The following is a 27,041-nucleotide window of genomic DNA, read 5'->3' as shown; positions in this document are numbered from 1 at the left end:
CTTCCACCGCTTCCCCCAAGCAAACTGGGCCCTCTTGGTGCTGATTTCCATGTGGATGGGCTTGTGTACATTCTAGGACCCTGTGGGTCTCTCCACCAAACTCTCCTTTGAGGTTAGGAGTCTCTCCTGGCACCTCAAACCCCAAAGGTGATTTCAATAGGTGTTTTGAGGCTTTATTTCCCTGTGCTGGGATCCTGGGTTGTGTGGTCTGTCTCACTCCCCAGTTTCACCTGGTTTATTTGTGTGTGAATGTGGGACCTCCCAGTCTGCCAGCCGCCTCATGCGCTGCACCCCTCCACTACGCGCTGCCTCACTGGGTTCACCTGTTGCCACCCCGAGCCCAGGGTCCACCAGCCACCACTTTTTTTTTGCTGCAGCCCCTCTCTGCTCAGCCACCCGACTCCGCCCCTCCTACCAGTCTAGATGAATGTGTCTATTTTAACTCCTTGGTTGTCAGACTTCCATACAGTTCAATTTTGTCAGTACTGGTTGTTTGTTTCTAAATTTTTGATGTCTTTATTTTGTTTGTGTGAGGAGGCACAGTGTGTCTACCTATGCCTCCATCTTGGCCGGAAGTCAAAAACGTCAGTATTTTTAACCTACAGGTGGCACACAGAAAACTACAGATGGGCATTTGTTCAAAATAGGAAACAAATAAGATTGTTAATCATACCTTTTCATTCCCTGTACCACAGCAAATTTTTATTATTTTTCCCCATTTTAACAATGTACACAGTTTTAATAACAAAATGTTTTAAAGAACTAAGCAAAAAGAAAAATGCAGGAAAGTTACTAAATTAGAAAGGGTCTTTGGTTTGAAAACTATATTCTCAAAGATTTCCATGGAATCAGGTACTTAAAACCTAAAACTAATGTCCTAATTAATACAGTAAGAAAAGTAAATAAAATGTACACAGATTTAGAAGGAAAAAATAAAACTGTCTTTGTTCACAGATGACATGATTTATGTAGAAAACCTAAAAGAATCAACAAAAAAACCCTTCTAGAACTAATGAACGACTACAGCAAAGTTGCAGAATACATGATCAATACCAAAAAAAATCAAATCATTATACCTATATACCACAATAAACAAGTGGAATTTGAAATTAAAAACAAAATATATTTATATTACTACCCCCCAAAATTAAATATTTAATTATAAATCTAACAAAACATGCAAAACATCAATGTGAGGAAAATATAAAATCTAAAGATATCAAAGAAGAATTAAATAAATGGAAAGATATTCCCTGTTCGTGGCTAAGAAGACTCTCTGTCAAGATGTCAGTTCCCAACTTGACCGATGGATTCAAGGAAAGCCCAAATGAAATCCTCGCAAGTTGTTTTGTGGATATCGACAAGCTGATTCTAAAATATACATGGAGAGGTAAGAGACCCAGAATAGCAAGCACTATATTGAAGAAGAACATAGTCTGAAGACTGACATTACCCAAGCTCAAGACTTACTATAAAACTACAATACTCAAGACAAAAAGCACTGGCCTATGAGCCCTACCTTTGATTACTGACTTGTCACGGAGAAGCCTTAAAGATCTGTCCATTAACATAAAGGTAGACATATTAGATGATCAGTAAAAAGCTGTTGCATTGTATGATGTGAAAAATCATGTATTTGAAAAAAACTTTAAAATTGTCTTATTTACTACTTCCATCGTATTTTTATTCTCTTTGCAATAATTGTGCATATTTACTTCAGAAAAGAACAAGGTCTCAGACCTTAGTTTCTCTGGGTTAACATATTTTCAAATGTATAACCATTATTAAGTCACAAGTTTTTGAAGAGTCTTAGAACAGACTAAGATATGGCACTCTTACGACACAAAGAGTGAATCCTAATGTAAACTATGTACTTGTGTGATAATAATGTGTCAATGGAAGTTCACCACTTCAGGTCACTGGTTCGATTCCCAGTTAGGTACCTGGGTTGTGGGCCAAGTTGGGGACTTGCAAGAGGCAGCCAATCCATGTTTCTCTCACACATTGATGTTTCACCCCCTCTTTCTTCCTCCCTTCACCTCTCTCTAAAAAAATAAATTAAAAAAAATTTTAAGACACTGTGGTACTGATTTCCCATTGTGAAGTTAAAAGCATAGGAAAAAACTCAAAGGGCAAGATTGGCAACTAGTTCCTCAAATCAGAAATTTAATATAGTGTATCCTTTCTGTGGCTAACCTTCTCATATGTGAAGTAGGAAGAATACCAACTTCCTTGGTTTTTCTAAAATGTTAATGCATCAATACCCATAAAGATTTTAGAAGAGTGCCAGGCCTATTAAACACACAAATGTTATCTATTTATCAATATGGCTTGCTTATCCTAAAAGACAAATAAATACTCTTTCTCACCCATAATCAAAATAATAAAATACTCGATAAGCCAACTTGTGGTATAAGTGATTACTGGTGTTTGAAATTATCATGCCACCCAGATACTAAGATCAATACCCTAAGCATTTCAACTGAGGACACCAATAGTCAATTAAACAAGACATAAAACTGAACACATGCTAATGAACTACATTCTACTACAGTGTTCTAAGAACTTCACATACAATACCTCCCCAACTGGTGTGTGACGACCTCCCAACTTGTCTCTTTGCCTCTGTTCTCTCCTTCCTGTAACCTATTCTGCATGCCACTAACCAATAGCTGATCTTGCTAAAATCCTGATTTCACAAATATGAATGTATCCTGCTCGAGTTCTCCTATATTTAGGCTAACACACGAAGCCTACCATCTTCAACCTGGTTTTTAAAGTCTTTCACAATACTGCTCCCCAATTTCACCTATTATAATTATGTCCTAATACAAATCCTCTATTCCAATCAGGTTGCTAATTCCCATCTTTGTATCACTGCCCACTGTGCTCAGTTTGAAACACAACTCTCCTTTTCATCTGTCCATTTCTTAGTAGTCTTTCAAGGTCAGCTCAACTCTCACGCTCTCTCCATGAAACTTCCTGGACCATTGAGTACTCCAGGGACCTCTCATTTCTCTGTACTAACAGTATGACATAACACTGAACACATTATTATATACTTATTAACATTTTAAACCTGTCTTATACAACCTTATCTCTCCAAATTAGAGTATAAGTTGCTCAAAGACATGAATTAGAGTTTGTCCAAATCCTGACAGTGCTGGTAACAGAAGAGATATAGCAACTCAAATACCCAAAAGGTGTCTAACATGTACTAAGAAGCTAGTAAATGTAACATTATTAGAACATTCAAATTATGACTATTCTATAGTCATTAAGAACAACACAATTATACATTTACTGATATATAAAGAAAGATGTTCGTAAGATACTGACAGCAAAACCTTCATACTATCTGTAAGATGATTAAATTTCTGGATGTATAAATATATTTCTTCTCTGTGTAAAATATCCTCAAGAATTGTATACCAAAACTATAAAGTAATAGTTATCATTGGATAGTGATAATTATGTTCATGAAATAAAAATATTGCCCTGGCTGGTGTGACTCTGTGGATTGAGCACAGCTGTGCGAACCAAAGGGTCATCTGTTCAATTCCCAGTTGGGACACATGCATGGTTTGCAGGCCATGTCCCCAGTAGGGGGCACATGAGAGGCAACCACACATTGACATTTCTCTCACTCTTTCTCCCTTCCTTCCCCTCTCTCTAAAAATAAGTTAGGCAAATCTTAATTAATTAATTAATTAAAATATGCAGCTGACAACAGCTCTGCTTTCAAAAAACTTTTAAAGGAAATAATATTTGATATAATATTAAGTTTAAAGGTAGGTTACAAAAATGTACAACAAATATAATCCCAATGCGTAAAAATAAAAATGGAAGACTGTATTCCAACTGAGAACAATCTATAGCTGATCTCCGCACAATCCTGTTTTTGTTGTTTGTTTCAAATTTTCTACAATAAGAAACAGGCATTACCTTTGTATCATCAAATATAAGCAAACACTATTTCTAAAACATGGCTTGGAGAAGCATTTGACTTCCCCTAACGGAGGACAGAGGGAAGGAACATCAGAAGTTAAACATGCGGAAAATAATTCAAAGACAATGCCCTGTACTGCTACAATGCCCTGTAACACCTGTATTCCAGGATGAAGTGGAAGAATCTGGGAGTGGAATAAATACCTGCTTTTATATCAACTACAGGAAAAAGTCTAAACTCATATATAATATTAAGCTACAGACTTCTCATGGTTATAGTCTGAACAGAATCTGGCAATTTAATGTCACCAGAGAAGCCATTTCCATTCTATCCTGCTCCTCCAAAAAAGTCATTTCCAAATTTATCTTCAGTACAAAATTATTTGTGATAAAAAGAATCATTTGGTACAACTTCATTTAGAGCTTATTCTCTCATTTGATTTTAACCCATATGTAAGTTTGGATTTACTTATTCTATTATATTTTGTGTTATTTATTATTCTTAAATAGATACGTGTCTCTGAACAAGAAAATCCTCTTAATGATTTCAAGTTAGGCAGGCAAAACTTTTTCCATCCCAGAAGCTGTCAAAGTTATTGTATAAACAGGTACGGACAGAGGAAGGAAATGCACAGCCAACAATACTAACAAAGAACAGCAAAATAAAGTCTGAATTTCTTGGCATAACATTTAGATTCATCACAACTGATCTGTATCATTTCTCTTTAGCTGTCCTCCATTCATTCCCCATTATAAAGTCTCCGCACATCAAAGTTTCCTCTGTTACAATATATCCCTCCGTCTTTCCAACAATAACCAATGCGTAGGCACCAATTGGCAGCCACCCAAATGTGGCGTCAAATGCAAGATCTGCCAGTATGGCTTTTGGGGAAGTAACACATTCTTTGAGGCTCAACTTCCTCATCCTATAAAACAAGAATGGTAAAAATAAAAAATAAAGAAATCTACCTTGTGAATTAATGTGAAGATTAGAGATGAGGCTTGAAAAGCCCCCAGCACAAATGCTCAGCATAGAGTTGGCATGCAATCGGAGGCTATTATTTGCCGGCTCTGCGCCTTCACACATACTATTTGTTCTACCTAGGATGTTAGTATGTCCCCTCTCCACTTGGGAAATACTCATCATTCTCATCAGTCAGGACTCAGACTTAATACTTCATCTTATATAAAACCTTCCTTGACTCTCTTATGTAATTGGTGGCTTCCTTTTCTGAGTTAGTTCAGTACTTTGCTCTTTTCTCCATCATAGTTCTTACTACACCAAATTCTAATTATTTGTTATTCATCACTGACTGAATACTTATGTCTCCCTAAGCCCCTATGTGATAGTATTGGAAGGGTGGGCCTTTGGGAGGAGATCAGGTCATATGGGTGGAACCATCATGAATGGGATAGTGCCATGATAAATGAGACCCAAGAAACTTCTTCCACCGCTTCTGCCATGTGAGGGAAGCAAACTCTCCCCAAACACCAATTCTGCTGCTATCTTCAACTTTTTAGCTTCTAGAATTGTGAGAAATAAATTTGTTTCTTATAAACCACCCAGTCTATGGTGTTCTTGTTAGAGCAACTTGAACTAAGACATTATCTTTTTCTCTGAATGAAGACTGGAAGTTCCTTAAAGACTGGTGGGTTTGGGCCCTGGCTGGTGTGGCACAGTTGGTTGGAGCACTGTCCCATAACCAAAAGGTTGAGGGTTCAATTCCTGGTCAGGGGACATATCTGATATGCAGGCTGAATCCCTGGCCCAGGTGCATACAGAAGGTGACTAATCAATGCTTCTATCTCACATCAATGTTTCTCTCCTTCCCCTCTCTCTAAAAGCAATAAAAAAAAGGTCCTAGGGTGAGGATTAAAAAAAACATACTGGTGGGTTTGTATTTCATCTTTGTATAATCTAACACTGAGTGTGGAGTACTCAAATGTTTCTGAATAAAACCTAACAAAGCCCTGGCTGGTGTGGCTCAGTTGGTTGGGCATCATCCCCCAAACTGAAAAGTCCCCAGTTCAATTCCAGGACAGGGCAAATGCCTGAGTTGCAGGTTCAGTCCCCATACAGAAGGCAGCCAAGTGATGTGTCTCTCTCTCTCCTTCTCTCTCCCTTTCCCTCTATCTAAAATCAATTTTTTTAAAAAAGAAGAATCTAACAAAAATATTATAGCATCCAAGGGAGAGAAGTATGGGCAAATGGTACACAGTTCAAAATAAGAAGAAAATACAAAAGATGCTGTCATATTTGGCAATTAGGAAGTAAAAAGCAACCTTTGAAGAAATCAATTTCAGTATAGTAGGAACTCAGCAGTGAAAAGGGAGTTAGCAAGTTAAAACAATGCCTTTAAATTGAGCAATTAAGGAAAAAAGTAAGCTAATGGTAAAGCAGAATTAAGGGAACATTTCTTCATGGCAAGACGAACCAAGAGGGAAAGGCCGAGTATTTAAGAAAGAAGCAATAAAATAAGCAAGATTCCCAGTAAAAATCATGGTAGTCAGCAGGACTGAGGAGGAGTACATTTAGCTAGAGGTAAGAAAGTTGAAGGTGATATACAACTTAAATTTTGAGATAGAAGTAGTCTGGGAAAACCAAGTTAGTACTCTTTTATAATGGACTAGATGTTCTCTAAAAACTCTTATGGCTTAAAATATCCAGTTATGTAATCTAATACCAATGAAATACCTCTCGAATCCATCCATTCCCTTCCTTTTCTACTGCCACTGGCCTAGCAATCAGTATTAGTATAGTCTTAAATAAATACTATTTTCACCTCTAGTCACTGCCTGTTTCATAGCCCTTTTTCCATTACTTGAATTAATCTTTCCCAAACCACTGTTTTGCATATTTTGGATGTGCATATAGATAAATGTGTATGTGTAGGTATACATTTGTAACACTGTTTAGAAAACTGGATTTGTTACAGTGCAACCAACATGTTAGGGAGCACACAGAGCATAGGACAAATTTCATATTTGCTCATGCACAACTGCAAACAACACTAGGTAAGCACAGAAAATGCAACCCAGCTACACAGAAATACACAAAATGCACACATCTCAAACATCTACCAGGTAGCTCAGTTCACTGTTTGTATTATGAGCCATACCCACCCACACCTGGTGCTACAATTTCAGTTGAATTTCAGATAACCCTTCCTCCACCATTTCACAAGTTGCAGTCCTTCTGACACCCATGTCTACCAGAGAACATTATGTCTTTTTTGAGGTCAACTGTCGTATTTATTATGACATGTTAAATTCTTCACAATTTAACATGTGTAAAATTGTGCTGATCCTCATTAGACTTTTGTCTTTTTACATGTCACTAGAGTTTTTTAGCATTATGCCCCTAAACTCAAACTCCATTTTTTCCATATTCTCTGGTTTTATTGTGTGATTTTGCATATAATGGTTAGTTTTAGGAACTGGTATGTTGAGTTATAGCTTACCCTATTATTGCAGCTCTGATGATCAATTTTCCACCAAAATCACAGGTATAAAACAAGTTAAAAAAAACTCAATTATCTGAAGGTCCTAGTACAATACCTGTAAGATATTCTCAATGACCCTAACACTCTTCTTGAAGAATGCTTCTGAATACACAATGTACGAAGGGGAAAAAAACTGTCTTACAAAACCTCACTTATCTGCCAATCAGAAAGCTACATAATAGGGTAGAGAAGCAGTTGATCCTTTCCCAATCAAGTCATACTTAAATATTTCAATATCAAATAACACAAACATATCCATCCCTAAAAACAGAAAGTATAATGGTGGTTGTCAGGGGCTGCTGGAATGGCAAAATGGGAAATTACTGTTTAATAGATATCAAGTTTCAGTTTTGTAAGTTAAATGTGATTAAGATTTTATGTTATGGATATTTTACCACATACAAATAAAGCCTAATCCTATTTTTGAAGTAAGACTATCATAAAGGTAACCATAATGAACACACAAATCTGTATAATGTTATTCCATTGTTATGTAGATATACAGAAAAAGAATTAGAACAGACATTATTATGTGTAAGATAATAGATGACACTTATCTTTTCTGGTATTTTCACAAGGGAACTATAATGAACACATTACTTTTTTAAAAAAAACACATTACTTTTTCAAGCAGAATAAAATTAACATTATAAAAAATTGGTTTGCATTTACTTTTGTTTGCATTACAGAATACCTAAAAGTGTGTTCAAGAATTATAACCTAAAGTAACTTCTTTGACTGTTTTGGCTAATATAAACTTACTTCTAATTTATATACCTCAAGTATACCATCTTCTGAATGTTAATTTTATTCTTGATAACTGAAATTTCCATTCTTTTTGAATACTATGAAAACTATTCTGCAAAAAACATCCAAAATAGAAAATCATTCCATACTCTATATAACCTGAAAATTTCTCAAAAAAATTAAAACTAAGTAGTTCACCTATTTCCCATAGATCAGCAATTTTCAACCTTTTTCATCTCATAGCACACATAAATGAATTACTAAAATCCTGTAGCACACCAAAAAATATATTACATTTTTTTTGCCAATCTGACAAAAAAAAGGTATAATTTTGATTCATTCACACCAGATGGTTACTGTTGTATTGGCTATTGTCATTGTTTTATTGACAATCTAAATAAAAAGAGTCAGTGCCTCTGACTAAATAGTTAGGTATTACATGTCTTAAAAATTCTTATAGCACACCAGTTGAAAATCACTACTATAGATAAATAATATTAAAAGGTATCTTTTGAAGTTTTATTACAAAAGATATTTTCATTATGTTTCAAACTGTACTTTAATATTGTTATTTGTCTTATGACTTGCTCCCCTAGAATTTACCTAAAGAGATGGTAAAATTTTTGCTGTCACAGAATTGTAATCCTACAACATAAATTCTCTGTTCTGCTCATTTCAGCAAAACCCTAACAAGATGCTTACTTTCATAATACAACAGCCTTATTTCTTTAAATTCAACAGGAGTTAAAACAAATGAGACTTTCTACTGAAAACTGCATCGTGCACAACAACCTGCGGCCTTCTGGACAAGATAGCAGAGTAGATCAACTTTGTGCTAACCACTTCCCACAAACACTTCAAAATTACAACTAAATTATAGAACAGCCATCACTGAAAGAGAGCTGAAGACTAGGTGAAAAAAATTCTTGTAACTGAGGATAAAAAAACAAGCTATGTGGAGAGTGGTAGGAGGAGCAGAGACGCAGAATCAACAGGTCCCAGAGGTGGCAACTAAGAATCAGAAGGGCAGCCCAGGCTGATGTGGCTCAGTGGATGGAGCACCAGCCTGTGAACTGAAAGGTCACCAGCTGGATTCCCAGTCAGGCCATGAACCTGGGTTTTGAGCCAGGTCCTCAGATGGGGACATGGGAGAGGCAACTGATCGATCTTTCTACTACATCAATGTTCCTCTCCCTCTATGCCTCCCTCCCTTGCCTTCTCTCTAAAAGGAAATAAATAAAATCTTCAAAAAAAAAAAAAGAATCATGAGGATGGTCCAGTTGGTTGGAGCGTTGCCTCATGCACTGAAAGGTCCCGGGTTCGATTTCCAGTCAGGGATCACATACCTAGTTTGGGGATTTGGTACCTGCCAGGGTGGGTATACAGGAGGCAACCGACTAATGTTTCTCTCTTTCTCCCCACATCTCTGAAGTCAATAAACATCCTCGGGTGAGGATTAAAAAAAGAAGAATCAGGAGGGATACCTCAGCTGCAGAGGTCCTAACTGAGGAATGTGGGGTCCCAGGCACACACCAGGCTCCCCAACCCAGGAATCAGTGCAGAGGAGTCACCATAAGATCTGGCTGTGAAAAACAGCAAGGGTTGTGTCACAGAGATCCAAAAGACTGCAGCAGACTGAACCACTGCAAGTCTTAAAGGGTCCAGGCACAGACTTGCTCGCTCACAATTTGACTCACTATAAGCTCCAGTGAAAAAAATCTATGCAGATCAAAAATCTGCCAGGGACATACAGGCAGACTCTAAACTGACTAACTTCAGGAGGAGTACTGAATGGGAAGAGGTCAGAGTAACATTCTCCAGGGACGGAAGTGTTGGTATGCACCATTACTCCTTTGTTGAACTCTCCTCCTAGCCAGCCACCCCTACCAGGTAGGCACCAAATCTGTGCTCTTCATTAACCTGGCTAACACCATTACCCCTGTCCTGGTGATTCCCTGAGGCCACCCACCCCTCCACAGAAGTAGCCTGCTTCAGCTCAAGCTGAGGACTGTCCCAAAAATATCTCAAAGGTCCTCAAACCCCAAACAAGCAGAGGCAGGCCTTCACATGCCTGGTAGCTCTTACTAAGTGGCCCCAAGTCTGGCATAAGCGACATCCAGTACTGACCTGGAATATGGCTTCCACTAAGCAGGCATAAACCCAGCAAAAGAGATAGAGATGGTGTCAGCCAATATTGTGGCACACAGCAAGGGACCCAAGCCCAGGACAACTGGCAGCCAGACAAGCACCTCCAAGCCCAGCACAAGTGACAACTGCAGATCACGTTGCAGTTACTAACAAGAAGCCCCAAGCCCAGGCATGGAAGACCATGGCCTCCAACAATCCCTTTCCAAGAGGCCCCAGACCCAACACGTTTAATGGCTGGCTTCAGAAAACACTGGAGTACCACCTAACCAACAATAGTAATATACCCAAAGGACCCACTCACTTGGCACCACAGCCCCACTACAGCAATTCCTGCTCCATGCAGTCCAACTCAGGCAAAACAGTTCACCCACCTGTAGTCACAGTCAGCCCTCACAACTAGTCAGCCTGAGAGTCAACCCCATTCACTGACATACCAACAGCAATCAACACTCAACTACAACAAGAGGACAAAACAACACACACAAGGGACACCCCTGTAGCACCCAGCACAGGAGCCATGGAAGACTGCGCCACTGAGTCCCACGGAACATCTTCTATACAATGTCCCTCTACCTAAACCGGGAGATGTAACAAATCTACCTAATACATAGAAACAGGGAGAGTCAGCAAAAGTGAAGAGACAAAGACAACTCCCAAATAAAAGAATGAGACAAAACTCCAGAAAAAAGAACTAAACGAAATGGAGACAAGATATCTACCAGATACCAGTTCAAAACACTGGTTATAAGGACACACAATAAGCTTAGGAGAGGAATAGAGAGACTCAGTTACAACTTCAACAAGGAGATAGAAAATATAAAAAAAGAGTCAGAAATGAAAAATAACTGAAATGAATAATAAATTAGAAGGAATACACAACAAATTAGATAAAGCAGAGGACTGAATCAGAGAACTGGAAGGCAAGGTATCAGAAAACACCTAATTGGAACAACAGAAGAAAAAAAATGTTTAAAACAAGGATAGCTCAAGGGACCTCTGGGACAGTATCAAGGGTAACGACATTCACATCACAAGGGTACCAAAAGGAGAAAAAAAGAGAGCAAGGGATTAAAAACCTATTTGAAGAAACAGTGGCTGAAAACTCCCCTCACCTGATGACAAAAACAGATATACAAGTGCAGAGAATACTGAACAAGTTGGCCCACACCAAGATACATCATAATTAAAATGCCAAAGGTTAAAGATGAAGAGAGAATTTTGAAAGCAGCAAGAAAAAAGCAGTTACACACAAAAGAGTTCCCATAAGACTATGGGCTGACTTTTCAACAGAAACTTTGTAGACCAGAAAAGATTGGGAAGAAATGTTAAAAGTGATGAAAGGCAAAGAACTACAACCAAGACTGCTCTACCAAGCAAGGCTATAATTAAAATCTAAGGAGAGATAAAAAGTTTCCCAGACAAGGAAAAGCTAAAAGAGGTCATCACCACTAAACCAGTACTACAAGAAATGTTGAAGAGACTTCTTTATGAAGAAAACATTAAAAATATAAATAATATATAGGAAAGCAAAAAATGCTCATTTGACAAAGGCAAAAAGTAAAAACACTAGATCAACCAACTATAAAGCTAGTACAAAGCTTAAAAGACAAAGTAGGAAGATGATGTGTAATTACAACAATAAATTAAGGGATACCACATACACAGACAAAAATGTAAACAATAAAGATAAAACCATAAATGTGGAAAGGGTGATTAAAAACTGTAGTGTATTTATTTTTTTTTAATTTTTAATTTTTTTTATTTTAATCATTGTTCAAGTACAGTTTTCTCCCTTTTACTCCCATTCCAGCCCACCCACCCAACCCTCCCCACTTCCCTCCCAATACCACCCTCCCCCTAGTTTTTGTCCATGTGTCCTTTAAATTTGTTCCTGTAAACCCTACCCATTCTCCCCTGAAATTCCCTCTTCTCTCCCCTCTGGTCACTGTCAGTCTGTCCTCTATTTCAGTGTCTTTGGTTATATTTTGCTTGTTTCTTTGTTTTGTTGTTTAGGTTCCTGTTAAAGGTTTTTAGAATGTGTTCAAACCTAAGCAACCATCAACTTAAAATTGACTATTAGAAATACAGTTTAGTATATATGAAGCACAATATGTAAAAAACCAAAAACCTATAGGAGATACACAAGAAATAAAGAGAATGGAATCCAAATATAACAACACAGAAAATCATCAACATACAAAAGAAAGGAAGAGAATAAGGAACAGAAAAGAACTACAAAATTAATCAGAAACAATTAGTAAAATGGCAGTACAAACTGATCAATAACTACTTTAAAAGTAAATGAACTAAATTCTTCAATCAAAAGACAAGTCATGGCTAAGTTAATTTAAAAAAAAAAACAAGACCTGCATTTATGCTACCTACAAGAAGTCCACTTCAGATCAAAAAACACAAGCACACTGAAAGTAAAGGGATGGAAAAAGACATTTCAAGCAAAGGAAAACAAAAAAAAAACTGGAGTAGCAATATTTACACCACACAAAATAGTTAAAAACTGTAACAAGAAACAAAGACAGGTATTTCATAATGGTAAAGTTATTACTACAACAAGAGGATATAGATATAACTCTTGCAAACATCTATATACTCAATGTAGGAACACCAAAATATCTAAAATATTGACAGGCATAAAGGAACACAGTGATAGCAACACACTAATGATAGTAAAGGACTTTAACACCCAACTGACATCAACAAGACAGAAAATCAGTAAGAAAACAATGGCTATAAATGACTCATTAGACACGATGAACTTAACTGACATTTTTAGGACATCTCACTCAAAAGCGGAATATATATTCTTTTCTAGTGTACATGGAAAATTAATTATCCAGGACAGACCCCACTATGCAACAAAACAAATCTCAATAAATTTGAAAAGACTGAAACATTTAAAATCACATCTTCTCCAATCATAATGGTATAAAGCTAGAAATCAATTCCAAGAAGAAACCTGAAAAACACACAAATAATTGGAGGCTAAATAATGTGCTACTAAACAATGAATAAGTTAACAACCAGATCAAGGAAGAAATCAAGAATCCTGGTTGGCGTGGCTCAGTTGGTTGGAATGTCATCCTACATACTGAAAGGACAGGGATTCAATTCCTGGCCGGGGCACATGCCTGTGTTGCAGGTTTGGTCCCAAGATGGGGCATATACATGAGGCAACCAATAGATGTTTCTCTCCCTCCCTTTCTCTCTAATATTAATGATGAGCATGTCCTCAGTTGAGGGTCTGAAAAAAAGAAATTCAAAAGATAACTTGAGACAAATAAAAACACAATGACCCAAAATCTACGGGACAGAGCCAAAGCAGTTCTAAGAGGTACATTTATTGCAATACAAAAACAAGAAAAACCTCAATTAAACAACCTAACCTTAGACCTACAAGAACTAGAAAAAGAACAAAGCCCAAAATGAATAGAAAAAAGAAAGTAATAAAAAGCAGGGCAGAAATAAGTGAGAGTCTAAAAAATACAAAAGATCAATAAATCAGGAGCTGAATCTTTGAAAAGAAACGAAATCGATAAACTGTTAACCAAACTCATCCAAAAAAAAAGAGAGAGAGAGTGACAAAGAAAAGATTAAACAAAATCAGAAATGGAGGAGAAGAGGTAAACACCATAGAAATACAAAGGATTTCAAGAAAATACTATGAACAATGATATGCCAACAAACTGAACAACCTGGAAGAAATGGAAAAATTCCTAGAAACATACAAGCTTCAAGGACTAAATCAGGAAGAAGCAAAATCTGAGCAGACTGCTAACTAACAAAATTGAGTCAGTTATAAAATTTCTCCCAACAAACAAACATCCTGGATGAGACACCTTCGAAGGCCAATTTTACCAAGCATTCAAAGAATATCCTTCTTATACTATTCCAAAAATTGAAGCACTCCCAACGTCATTTTTATGGGGTCAGCATTACCTTGATACTGAAACCAGAAAAAGTCACTACAAAAAAAAAAGACAGAGAAAATTGTAGACCAGTATCTCTGATGAACACTGATGCAAAAATCCTAAACAACATATTAGCAAATTGAAGTTGGCAAAACATTTAAAAGGTCCTAACACCATAATCAAATGGAACCTATTCCTGGGAGGCAAGATTTGTCCAATCTCCACAAATCAATTAATGTGTAAATCATATAAACAAAATGAAGGATGAAAATAATTTGATGAATTTTGTTTTAGATTTTATTTATGCTTAGAGAGAGGGGAAGGGAAGGAGAAAGAGAGAGAGAGAGAAACATCAATAGGTGGTTGCCTCTCACGAGTCCCCCACTGGGGACCTAGCATGCAACCCAAGCATGTGCCCTGAGAATCGAACTGGCAACCCTTTGGTTCACAGGCCAGCGCTCAATCCACTGAGCCACACCAGCCAGGAAAATACTGAGAATATTTTGATGGTTGCCAGATGAGAGGGAAGTTGGGAAGAGAAGTGAAAGGGGGGAAAAGTTAAGATATACAAATTGCCAGTTATAAAAATAGTCACAGGGATGTAAAATACAGCATAGAGAATATAGTTAATAATACTGTAGTAACTATGTACGGTGTCAGATAAGTACTAGACTTACTGGGGGATCACTTCATAAGTTATACAAATGTCTAATCACTATGTTGCACACCTGAAACTAATATAATATTGTATGCCAACTATAATTAAAAAATTAAAAAAATTCTTTTTAAAAAAATGTACACTGTGACCAATAAAAATTTAGTAAAGAAAATTTCTAAAAACTATCACAGAATAAATATTTATTAGCTAACTCACATACTAAGTTTTGAACTTATTGGAGCTGTTTCTATTTTGGAAGTAAATATTCTTGCTGCTTTTAGAAATTAAATATTCTTATAATTTCATTAATACATGTCACCTAGTGAATTTTTAAGTAACATAAAGAGAATGTCATGGATGCCTGAGGTTTTATTCTATACCAACAGGTATACAGCTATCAGCACAGATGCCTTGGATTAGAACTGAAAGTTGCCTCAGCAATAACCAAACTCTTTTTTTTTTTAGTAGAGAGTGAGGGGAAGAGAGAGAGAAACACTGACTCCTTATTCCAACCTTTTATGGACTCACTGGTTGTTTCTTGTATGTACCCTAACTGGATGGAGACTGAACCTAACCTTGGCATATAGGGACAATGCTGTAACCAACTGAGCTACCCAGTCAGGGCACAAACATGTTAAGAATCAATTGGCTAGTGAAGGACACCTATAGGCCTAATGTGTGGAAGTAGTAAACAAAAGGAAAAAAACCTTGCACTTCAAAACACATATTCTGATAAGATAGACAAAACCTGTCTTAAGAGTTTAACTGCTAATTAGTAAATATATTTATAAATGTAATTATATACTTTCCCTTAAAGATATATAAAAATGAAAATGAGTGAAAATAAAGTTCAAAATTATACAGTAAGTGTCAGAGGCTTAGTTTAGTAGTCTAAGTTTCCAACAAATTCTGAACAAGAAGCAAGGCAGGTAACATTTCATATTAAATATATGAATTACATAAATGTTTATAAGGTATTTTGAATTTCCAAGTAGCTCATACTGTCTATTAATATTATCTATAAAGTAGCCCTGGCTGGCGTAGCTCAGCGGATTGAGCACGGGCTGCGAACCAAAGCATCACAGGTTCGATTCCCAGTCAGGTCACATGCCTGGGTTGCAGGCCACAGCCCCCAGCAACCACACATTGATGTTTCTCTCTCTCTCTCTTTCTCCCTCCCTTCCCTCTCTAAAAATAAATAAATAAAATCATCTTTAAAAAAAATTATCTATAAAGTTTAACTAAAAGGTAAAAATGAGAATGCTTAACATCCCAATAAGAAATTTCCATTAGACATCAACAACCAGTTATCAATGTAACCTAATACACTAACTACAATTTATCACTTGGTCATTTTTTTTAATCCTCACCTGAGGATACATTTATTGATTTTAGAGAGCAGAAGGGCAAGAGAAAGATAACAGACATAAAAACAAACAAAAAAAACAAACAAAAAAAAAGAAAAACAAAAAAAGATAGCAACAGAAACATCAATCTGAGAAAGAAGCATCAATTTGTTGCCTCCCATATACACCCAGATCAGGGATCGAACCCACAACCTAGGTATGTGCCCTGACCAGGGATAAAATCCACAACCTTTTGGTGCACAAAACGACACTCCAACCAACTGAACTTCCCAGCCAGGGCTATCATTTGGTCATTTTTAGAATGTTTTACAAATATTTTGTTTGATTCATGTAACAATCCTGTTGGATAATCAGTATCCATTTCATTTGAGATGTCAGTAAACCAGTACAAGGCACATCAATTCCTCCCAAAATTTAGTGTTTAAAAGAATTACTCAAGAATATGTTAAAATGCAATCTCAGGTAACCCTTACCCATCCCCAGACTGAGATGAAATCTCAGACATGAGCATTTTATGTAAACAATCAGTATTTAATAAATACTGGTACAGGTGGTACCTGCCCCACCCAGACACCGCTTTTAGGACACTGATCTAAGTAACATACATAACATACTAATACTGTTAGTGGTCTAAAATTCCATCTGTACTCTGAATCAAAGTTCCCAAACATTTAGAACAGCGATTTTCAACCAGAGTGCAGCAAGAATTTTTACAACATGCAACACCTGACCATTTAGTTGGGGGCACTGACCTCTTTTCCCTTAGACTGGCAAATAACAATAGTGTAACAGCCAACACAACAACAGCACTGCAGTATGAATACAGTCTTGATCCACATACACAGGGCATATAACAGAGTTGTATCTTATTGGTCACCTCACATAAGAAGGTTGCATCTGATTGGTTAATTCTGGGTACCACAAATCCTTATATACAAGTATAGGCACCTGTTTCTTAAAAAGTCACTTTGGAGCAAAAAGGGTAAATAATTACTACCACTATTATTTTTCAGTAACTCAATCAAAACTTTACCTACTTTTTGTTAGATCAGCAAAAAATATATTTTTGGTGTGTCACAGAATTTTAGTAATTAATGTGTGCCATGAGATAAAAAAGGCTGGAAATCGCTGGTTGAGACAGCAAAACTTTGTGGATCTCCATGAAAGATATGTACAATTTTAAATAAATTGAAATATTACATCCAGTTAAATTAAATACCTTATACTAAACTCCAGTACAAACCAGTAGGTGACCAAGTTTTAAGAATCTTAAAACTAAGTAGATTCTACCATTAATTTCATTTTCTCTGTGAAATAAAGGAAAAACTGATTAAATTATTTTAATTTACTAGCTTCTCATGGTTTGAAAACTGTTGCTCTTTATTGAGAGGGGAACTAAAACTTAGGTACCTCAGGTTCTAGGAACATAATGAAAAATTGAAATGAAACTATAAAAGCACTTAAGAGCACAACTTTGTGAATGTACTAAAAACCTTCAAACACTTTAAAAGGGTGAATTTTATGATATGTGATTATCTCATTCTTTATTTTATTTTCTAAAGATTTTATTTATTTTTAGAGAGAGGGTAAAGGAGAGAGAGAAACATCCATGTGTGGTTGCCTGTTGCACACCCCCTACTGGGGACCTGGCCCACAACCCAAACATGTGCCTTGACTGGGAATCAACCAGCAACCCTTTGGTTCTCAGGCCAGCACTCAGCCACTGAGCCACACCAGCCCGGGTTACATCTTTTTTAAAAAGAAAAAAAACACGTAGAAACTTCCAAACTCTAATATTTTCCAACAATTTTAAACTTACAAGATATCATATCAGCCCTGGCTGGTGTGGCTCAGTGGCTAAGTGTCAGCCTGCAAAGGGTCGCAGGTTTGATTCCCAGTTTATGGCACATGTCTGGGTTGCAGGCCAGATCCCCAGTAGGGGGCACACAAGAGGCAACTACACACTGAAGTTTCTCTTCCCTTTTTCCCACTCTAAAAAAATAAATAAAATCTTTTTTTAAAAAGATATATCAGCATTAAGTAGCATAATTATTTTCTGGCCTACATCACAGATGCTAAAAACCAATGTAGAAATAATGAAGAGTATAAATCAGGCCACTGGTTTAATAATGATTTTAAATAAGAATTTTAATGCCAATGTTTATGTTTATTTGCTCAAATTTTTCCAATAAATCCTACTTCATCTGTCTTTTATAAGAGCTATTTTTAAATTCTATAACAATATATTCATATTTTTTACTTTACTAAGATAATCTTTATATTTCTTTTTTTTTAAGATTTTATTTGTTCTTAGAGAGGGAAGGGAGGGAGAAAGAGAGACAGTGAGAAACATCAATGTGCAGTTGCTGGGGAGTCATGGCCTGCAACCCAGGCATGTACCCTGAGTGGGAATCGAACCTGCGACACTTTGGTTCGCAGCTGCGCTCAATCCACTGAGCTACGCCAGCCAGGTGTATTTCTTAATTAAGTATACAGTATATAATACACTAAAATATAGTAAGATGGCTATTAAGCATCAGGCTTTGAAGGCAGACTATCTCTTCTCTGCTTCTTACCATATACATGACCTCAGGCAAGTAAGTAACTTACCCTTTCTGCCCCATTTTCCCATAGGGTTGTTGCACCAACGTATGTCAAGTGCTTAGAACAGTGCCTAGTACTAAATAAGCATACCATAAATGTCATCTACTTTAATTACATAATTATTATTTTTATGGGAAAAAGCACCTCACCTTAAACAACTCATTACAAATCAATGTAATATTAAAATTCAATTTACTTCATCAATGAACTCAAACATCTAGGAGAGTCTAGCTTAATATCATATTAAGCAGCCTCATTTTTTGTTGTATCTATCCTACTCACAAGTTCAATTTTCCCAACTCTGAGTCATTATTAGTCCTTCCCCTGACTCATCACATAGAAAGGTAAACAGTCTACTATATAAGAGACATACCAAAAGGCAGTTCTTTATCTAATCTACTTGGATTTATAAGGTTTACTAAGTAGAACTTGTCCTACATAACGTTCAAAAATATGCTGAATGATTATGACAAATTTTGTTCACTTAAAAATGCATTCTATATATCAAATGCTCCTTCAAACAATGGAGTGAGTGTTAAAACCCCACCTTGACAGCCCTAGCCTGTGTGGATCTGGTTCATCCATGAACCGAAAAGTTGCACAGGTTCAATTCCTGGTCAGGGTGCACTTTGAAGGCAACCAGTGTTTTCTCTCTCTCTTTCCCTAAAATCAATAAAATCCATCCCCAGTAGAGAATTAAAAAATAAATTAAAACCCCACCTTGACAGAGAAGCAACATGTCACTTAAGTGAAAATCAAACAGCCACATTTTCTGACTGCTAGCCAAAAACAGGTTTCTATTTTGCTGATGGTCTGGTATTCAAATTTTTCCCAAGCAAACTGTAGAGGGTCAGAAGCAATTACTGAACTTACAAATTTGACCTAAAGTTCTTTTCAATTCCCTACTTGCACTGTTTTCCCCATTTAGATGTTTAAATGGTTTAAGATAACCTCTAAAAAAAAAGTTATTTAAAAAGTCTAGGGAAATAAGCTAAATAATGTAAAGCAGGTTAATTCTTTAAAACTCCCCATTCCCTAGATACACACACACACACACACACACACACCAACACTGCTCTATCCTTTACTCACATTCCATGTGCTTGAGTCATTTGAACTCTCTAGGCCTCCATTTTCTCCTCCGGAAATGGGGATAAAAAGAGTAATGTAACTACCACATTGGATTACTTGTGAACATTAATTAGGACAACACATAAAATACTTCAGTCAACCAATAGGAAATCAATGAGATTCAATGTTAACTTTTCTAGTTGAATCAAAATCTCGGTGTCATTTGAGTCCTACCTATTAAAAGTTTATTTTCTATGGTAACTATCTCCATTAACCCATTCATGCAAACCTAATAAATAGCAGTAACTTTTAGAAGCACTCTATAAACAGGGTTATATAACCACCTAGCAAGCCTTCCTCAACTATCACCCTCCTCCCTGAGTTAGGTACCCTGATCAAGAAATAGGCAGTACTTTACAATGTACTTAGCATAACTGCCTATATTATTTGAGAGCCCCTTGTAGAAGGCCTATGTCCTCTTCATTTCTGTACCCCAGACAGCAGCCCAGTAGTTCTTAACCCTGACTCACCTCAGAATCACATGGAGAGCTTATCAAAATATCATTGCTTGGGATCCATCCCAGACAGGCTAAATCATAAGGGGGTCAGGAAGGAAGAGGGGAGTATTTTTTTAAGATCCTCGCACGATATTAATGTTCAGCAACAGTTAAGAACCCTGAACTCTGGCATTTAAAATACTATATTCATACAAACAGCTATGTATGTGTATATGCGTGAATACATAGGTTAAAGAAATATAATCCTGAGCTCCAGACCTTCATCCTCAGTAGCCTCTCAGCCCAATCATCTTGTCCCCTTTAAACACACAATATTTCTAATAAACAATTACTTATAAGCATTAAGATGGCTTTTAGACTGTTAACTTAGCCTTCTTCCTGGATATACTCTTGCTCATTACTCTCCTTATTTTCTCCACAGAAAACAAGTACCTTGTTTTACAATAGTACCATGAAGACAAACATGTAGTAAACAACTGACTGATTTAATAAGCATATGCAATAATTATTGGCAGGAATTATGTCACATCCAATATCCAATCCAGGCTATTCCCTCAAAAAAAATTAAAATGTTTTAAAAAGTTTTGAAAATATCTCTAACTTTGTAAATGAGAACTAAAGTTTATCTCATCTACATATTTTCACTTTTTATTACAGTCACCACATGCAGTATCAACTCAGTATTTTACCCCCATTCACCACTTTCAGGTTTTGACCTGCTTCCTTCCTAAAACTACCTCATAGCTGCTTTTGGGTCCTTTAGCTGTTCTCAGGTACCTTTATAATAGTTTTATAGTAGTCAGTAATTAGTAAAATAAGTTAATGAAAGTCACAATGCATGTGCCACACACATTTAATAAATACTTCTTGAAGGAACTTACTGTTCATTAACCACTATAATAAACACACAATTTACATGCTAATCTACTATAAACTTGGTCAGGAATAGGGTCTAAGAATAAGTCTTACTCAACATTAAAAATAATACAAGTCTACTTTTGAAAATTGACAGGTTGGTGATGTTCTGCTTTTACAGTATTTTCGTACCTGAAAATTCTATAAATATTATATGACTTTTTAAAACAGGAGTGATACAAGTAGTATTACACAAGAAGCTCCACAGCAATGGGCCTTGTGAATATTGAAACTAACAGAAATGAATGGCACACAATTCTAAAAAGAAAAAGATATAGCAAAAGGTTCACTTTCAAAGTTTTGAGCCATCTATTCTACCACTACTAAAATAATCTGGCTTAAGTCGTTTAAAAAAAAACCCTGAAAATATGGGGAGGAGGCACTCAAGAAGCACGCCTGCTAATTAGATACAATGGTAAAACATGACCATGTTTTGTTGGGTCCTACATCATGAAACAGAGCCATAGTAACCACAAAAAGCAAGCAGTCCTCAATTCCCTATTCAATAAAAAAGGTTCAAATTCCACAGACAAAAAAATGGTAACCTGGGTTGTTTGTTTTTAAGGAAGATTAAATTTAGGAGTTGCCAACACCCAAATGAAAAACATTCCAGAGTATTACACTCAATTGTAGTGGGGAGTCATCTACATTCTCAGCACTATGTTCCCTACCCAAAGCAGAAATGTTAAACAAAGGATGTTTCTTAGGATCTCACAAAATACACCATACTTATTTCCCCTAGTAAACATTACCCTTGTTAAAAAACAAAAACAAAAAGGTATTTAAGAAATAACAATGTTAGCACAAGCAGCCAAATACTGAAGTTTAACATCTGCCAATATATTTCCCAAAATAAGACTCCTGTCACATGAATAATGAGCAAAAGATTAAAAATGACAAATTCCTTTATTTGGACCCTCAGCTACTTTTAAAAATAAAGTTGAGGAATGAAGTTTTTCCAAAGCCTTGTCTTCAGTTTCCCCTTAATCTTCATATTTTTAACTAAACAAATAAAAATAACCTTAGAAATTTGATTACCACACTTATGAATTCCTTCTAAAGCAATTTAATGAATAACAGATCTTTTGTGCAAGTAGCAAACCACAGTGGACAGTTTTTGCTGGCTGATAAAAATCTCTCTGAAACACTCATAAAAATATACTCTTCAAAGAAAAACTGATTTTCCAGGTACAGAAATTATATTAAGACTTAAAAACTGGGTATGTCTGCCAATGCTTTTACTTGAACCACAATTAAAGTTAGTAAATTCTTATTATTTTCTTGGTGTCACAGTGAAGCAACTGAAGACCAGAAGTTAAAAAAAAAAAAAGGTAGTAAAACAATGAGCCAATGAGAAAAAGATGGAAAAACTACTTTGGATGAAACAAGGTTGTGGAATCACTTCCCAAAACTGGTGAGCTACTATTAAAGTAACCAAAACTTGTTTAAGATCGTTTTGTTGAGGGTAAAGTGTGGTGCAGCCATACACTAAGTAAAAATCTTTCACCAGTCACTCTAATAGGAAGGTGCTATTGCCTGCAGAAATGTTTTGACACTGCTCAAAAACAAACAAACAAAACCCAACCCTACCACAAATGTTTTCTAGAATACACAGAGCCAAATACTTAAATAAAGGAGAGGTCATCTCATCAAAAATTTTGAGTTCCTACAGCGTTCCTACTGTCCTAAATACCACTCAGGAAAAAAGTCTGTGTGCGCATTGAAGAACAGTATTTCCAGTCTAGGTTACACATGAAATAGATGAAATAGGGCATATATTTATGTGGATATACTCATCTTGGGTTCAATGAAAAATAAAGGTGTCTCGGATAATGCTTAGGCCACGTTTCCTTTACAGGTGCTATTAAACACTGTTGAGAAGAGGAGATAAACAATCTGATAATTTGAGACACACACGTGGGAAACTAGAGTATGTCATCATCGCCATTAATCAATTTTTCTAACTGATCAAGCATTAAAAAAAGAGGTCTAAGTGAGCAAGTTCTGGAGCCAGTAGTTGTCTTTCCACCACTGTAAAAATGTATCCTGGGTCTGAGACCTTAGCCTGAAAAGCACGTGCCCTGCTTTGGGTTCTGGGAACTTCCCAAGAAGCATTTGTTCAGAGTAAAACTCCATCACCCTCTGCCACCCTTAAAGGGTAAGTGGTACGAGCTACAGTGGGAAAACTCGGAACCCAGGAGACCCGAGAGCTCCCAGGAGGAAACACAAGGAGACAGCAGCCTCCACCTCCACCTCCAGGTGAGGCTGCAGTCCTCGCCCGGCTCACCTCTGCCGCGGGGATGTTGACCACGCCGGTGGAGCGCCGCTTCTCCCGCAGCTTCCTCTTCTCGATCTGCCCCTTGCCTTTCCGGGCACTGGGACCCGAGCTCTTGCCTTTCTCCCGGGCGCCGTCCCCCTCCTCCTCGTCGCCCCCGGCCGGCGGTGCTCCAGAGGAGGTGCAGGCGGCGCCGGCGGGGGTCTCGTCCTCGGGCCGCCGCGGGCCCGGGGCCGCCCGGGACAGCACCGCGGGGGCCACCGTGTAGTTCACACCCCCGGGGGTGGCAGGTGCGGCCGCGCTGCCCGGGAGGTTGTTGTTGAGCTCATTGGCCGTGGCGGCCCCCGAGGTGCCCAGAGACCCCGGCGGGGGCTTTCCGGCAGTTTCGCAAGTGCCCACGCCCTGGGCGGCCGGGCCCGGGGTGTTCTGCTTGGCGCGGAGCTTCTCGCGCTTCGCCTTCCACTCCTCCAGGAAGTCTGTGGTGCTGCCGCCGCCACCGCCGCCGCCGCTGCTGCTGCTGGTCCGGTAGCCACCGGTCGCCATATTCCCACCGGGGCCGGCCGGGCTCACACCTCAGGACGCCCACCCCGGCTCAGGCCGCCGCCGCCTCTTCCTTCCCGCGGCCCCGAGGGTACGCGCGAACGACCCCCAGGCGCGGAGCGGCCGCGACTCCCCCAGCAGCTCTGGGTCTGAATGGAAACACAAAAGGGGGCGGGGAAGGGAAGCGTATGGTCCTCACGCGGCCCGAGGGACTGCCCCGCGGCTGCGCCCCTCCGGGCCCCCGGACCCAACGTGCGCCCACTTGTCCCCGCAGGCGAGTGGCGGCCGAGTCCCCGACTTGCAAAGTTTCCCCGACGCACCTCCACGGCGGGCCGGGACGCTAGCCGCCCCTCCAGGGGAGGAGAAAGGGATGGCCCTCGCCCCAACCGCACCGGGGTCCCGGCCTGCGGTGGTCTGTAGACCCGGGCCAGACCCCGCCACCTGTCGGCCCGTCTCCTCTCCAGCCCCTCGGTCCGGACACTGCCCGTCCGGGGTCGCCGCCGATAGCCCATTCCTTGGGAACGGCTCTCGGAGGAAAGGGGACGCTTAGACACAAGCTGTCCAGTCAATTCGGAAAGGAACCGGTGCGCGTGTGACAACCCCTTACCTGGGAGAAGTTTGGGGGACGAGGCGCGGGGCTAGAACCGGCGCCCAGGTGAGCCGAAGAGGCGCGCTAAAGGCGCCGCAGCCAACTCGCCGCCTGGAGGTCCCAGCTCTCTACCGGGCTAGCTGGGAGAGGGGGAGGAGGGAGGGAGGCAGCGAGGGGCGGGAGGGGAGCCGAGAGACGCCGAAGCGCGGGCGGAAAGGGCCGAGACGGCGCGGAGGGGCGCGGCGCTAGGTGGGAGGGGGGTCTTGCCCGTCTCCGCCCCGCCCCCGGCGCTCAGGTGCGCGGCGCCGGGGCCAGCCCGCTGCCCGGATGGCACATTCCTGGGCTCGCAGCCTCGCGGTGTCTGGCCTCCTGGGCGCCTCCGACTGGGGCGGGAACGGCCCTCCGCGCCCTTCACCCCGTTTCTCTTCTCCGCCTCTCCCTTCTCCCACCACTCTTCCTTTTAAGTACAAGACAAATCTTTGAGGGAAAGTCTCGAATGCTGCTGGCTGAGGGGGAAAGTGCAATCAACTTGGGATGATTCAGGGCCTGGCTAGCCAGAACGGGAAAACATGCTTGCGTCCCGGTTCCTCTTCGCTGCCCCTTTTCAGATATGCTTAGGATGGCAGGTAGAGAACAGAAAGAACTGAAACCCAGCACTCTCCTTGTAAGAAAAGTTTGTAGTCTTCCGGTAAAAGGGTTACCTAAAAGGAAGGGCTTAAATTGACAGCGAATTATCAAGGATTTACGATTATCTTACGCTTACTAGAGAAAATTAAAAACATTTCGACCATGTGGGCTATCTTAATCATATTTGGAGTTTTCTTCTTAACCCTGTCTCTACACCTCCTCTTTCCAGATAGTGAATTTAGCAGCAAAAGCACCCTACCAAAGTACGAACGCTGCATTGAAGTTCATTTAATATGAGCTGGGGTCGTGATTGTCTTTTATTTTTCTTAACGCGCCCCAGAGTAAATCTTATCCTCAGGTGCAAATCAGCTTAGATTTCTGGATCAGGGAGGGCTGCAGCTGACAGGGACCTGAGGAGCCTGAGCTCACTGTATCCAAGGAATGCTAGGGCACATCACAGTCTTAGGATACAAATGTAAGGTCACCATTTTGTGAAAAGCAGGTGAGCACTGAGTCACACTCTTACCTAACATCAATCTTTCTTCCTATTCAGTATGCCTCTTTTGCCCAGGTGACACATGGTGGGTGGGCAGTCAGTGTGCGCCTGCCACAGGAATGAGAACAGGAGAAGGTGATTCACTTGCTATTTATTTCTCACAGGGAAAGACACACAGATTCAGGCTTTGGTCTGGCTGTTGGGGTGAATATATGAGGAACCAGGAGGGAGCTCTGGAAAAATCCTTAGAAAATTAGAGGACTTCCTTGGGAATGGATATAAAAGGCTGAGCCTGGCTGGTACCAACCTTGGTGCACCCCCTGAAATTTTTCATTACAGATTCATTAATTTGCTTTCTGAGTTTTAGGAGAGGAGACTAAGGGTTGGGCATTAACCAGATTCACAGTAATATGCTTGGAGGGGCTGCAGGATACAGTGGAAAGAGAATATAGTGTGCCTGGATACAAACATAAGTAGCTGAAAGGTCTCAGGCATGTTGTTTAAATTCTCTGAAACTTTCTTTACTATAAAAATCAGCAATAACAGCATATATTTTTAAAGCTGTTATAAGAATGGACAAGGTGTGTTAAGTGTGCTTGATTTAAGAAAGGCACTCAGTCCCCTGGCTGGTGTGGCTCAGTGAACCAAGTGCTGGCCTCTGAACCAAGGGGTCACTGGCTCAATTCCCAGTCAGGGCACATGCCTGGGTTGTGGGCCAGTGGGGGGCACACAAGAGGCAACCACACATTGATGTTTCTCTCCTTCTCTTTCTCCCTCCTTTCACCTCTCTTTAAAAATAAATAAAATCTTAAAAAAAAAAAAAAGAAAGGCACTCAGTAACTAAAGTCCCTTTTATTATCAAGCAGTTAGAGTCCTGGGTCTTTAAGATGTTGGGGGGTTTGGAGGGACTTAGGCAAAAACATAAGGTACTGAATATGAAATATAAACTTGAAACCAATTGGCTAAATGAACTAGGATAATACTTATGCCACATTAATTTGTTACTGCATCGCTTAGACCAGTTCTCTTAATATTAATAGGCTCTGTGTCAAGAATGCTGGATATTATTGACTTGCGTGGCTTTGAGTGAGTTGCTTAACATTTGTGCC

The 27,041-nt window shown here is 39.0% G+C and overlaps 1 protein-coding gene and 1 long non-coding RNA gene across 2 annotated transcripts in view; one reads left to right on the top strand and one right to left on the bottom strand.

The window, feature by feature from the left end:
* PAWR (pro-apoptotic WT1 regulator) overlaps window positions 1-25,197 on the bottom strand; it is a 115,376-nt gene extending 90,179 nt beyond the window's left edge. The window contains exons 1-2 of the mRNA XM_028532312.2: window positions 24,828-25,197; window positions 23,693-24,369 (exon numbers count right to left, since the gene is read on the bottom strand). Of these exons, the coding sequence (XP_028388113.1) occupies window positions 23,693-24,223 (531 nt within the window). The 5' untranslated portion in view covers window positions 24,224-24,369; window positions 24,828-25,197. The remainder of the gene's footprint in view (window positions 1-23,692; window positions 24,370-24,827) is intronic.
* Window positions 11,664-12,692, top strand: LOC118499002. Its single transcript, XR_004901505.1, has 2 exons — window positions 11,664-12,073; window positions 12,373-12,692. It is a non-coding gene; the product is annotated as an uncharacterized LOC118499002 (long non-coding RNA).
* Window positions 25,198-27,041: the final 1,844 nt, after the last annotated feature.

This window comes from Phyllostomus discolor, chromosome 2 (genome assembly GCF_004126475.2).
Source record: "Phyllostomus discolor isolate MPI-MPIP mPhyDis1 chromosome 2, mPhyDis1.pri.v3, whole genome shotgun sequence".
NCBI classification, from domain to species: domain Eukaryota; kingdom Metazoa; phylum Chordata; class Mammalia; order Chiroptera; family Phyllostomidae; genus Phyllostomus; species Phyllostomus discolor.
Note: the sequence above shows the minus strand (reverse complement) of the source record. Positions and strands in the feature narration are given on the sequence as shown.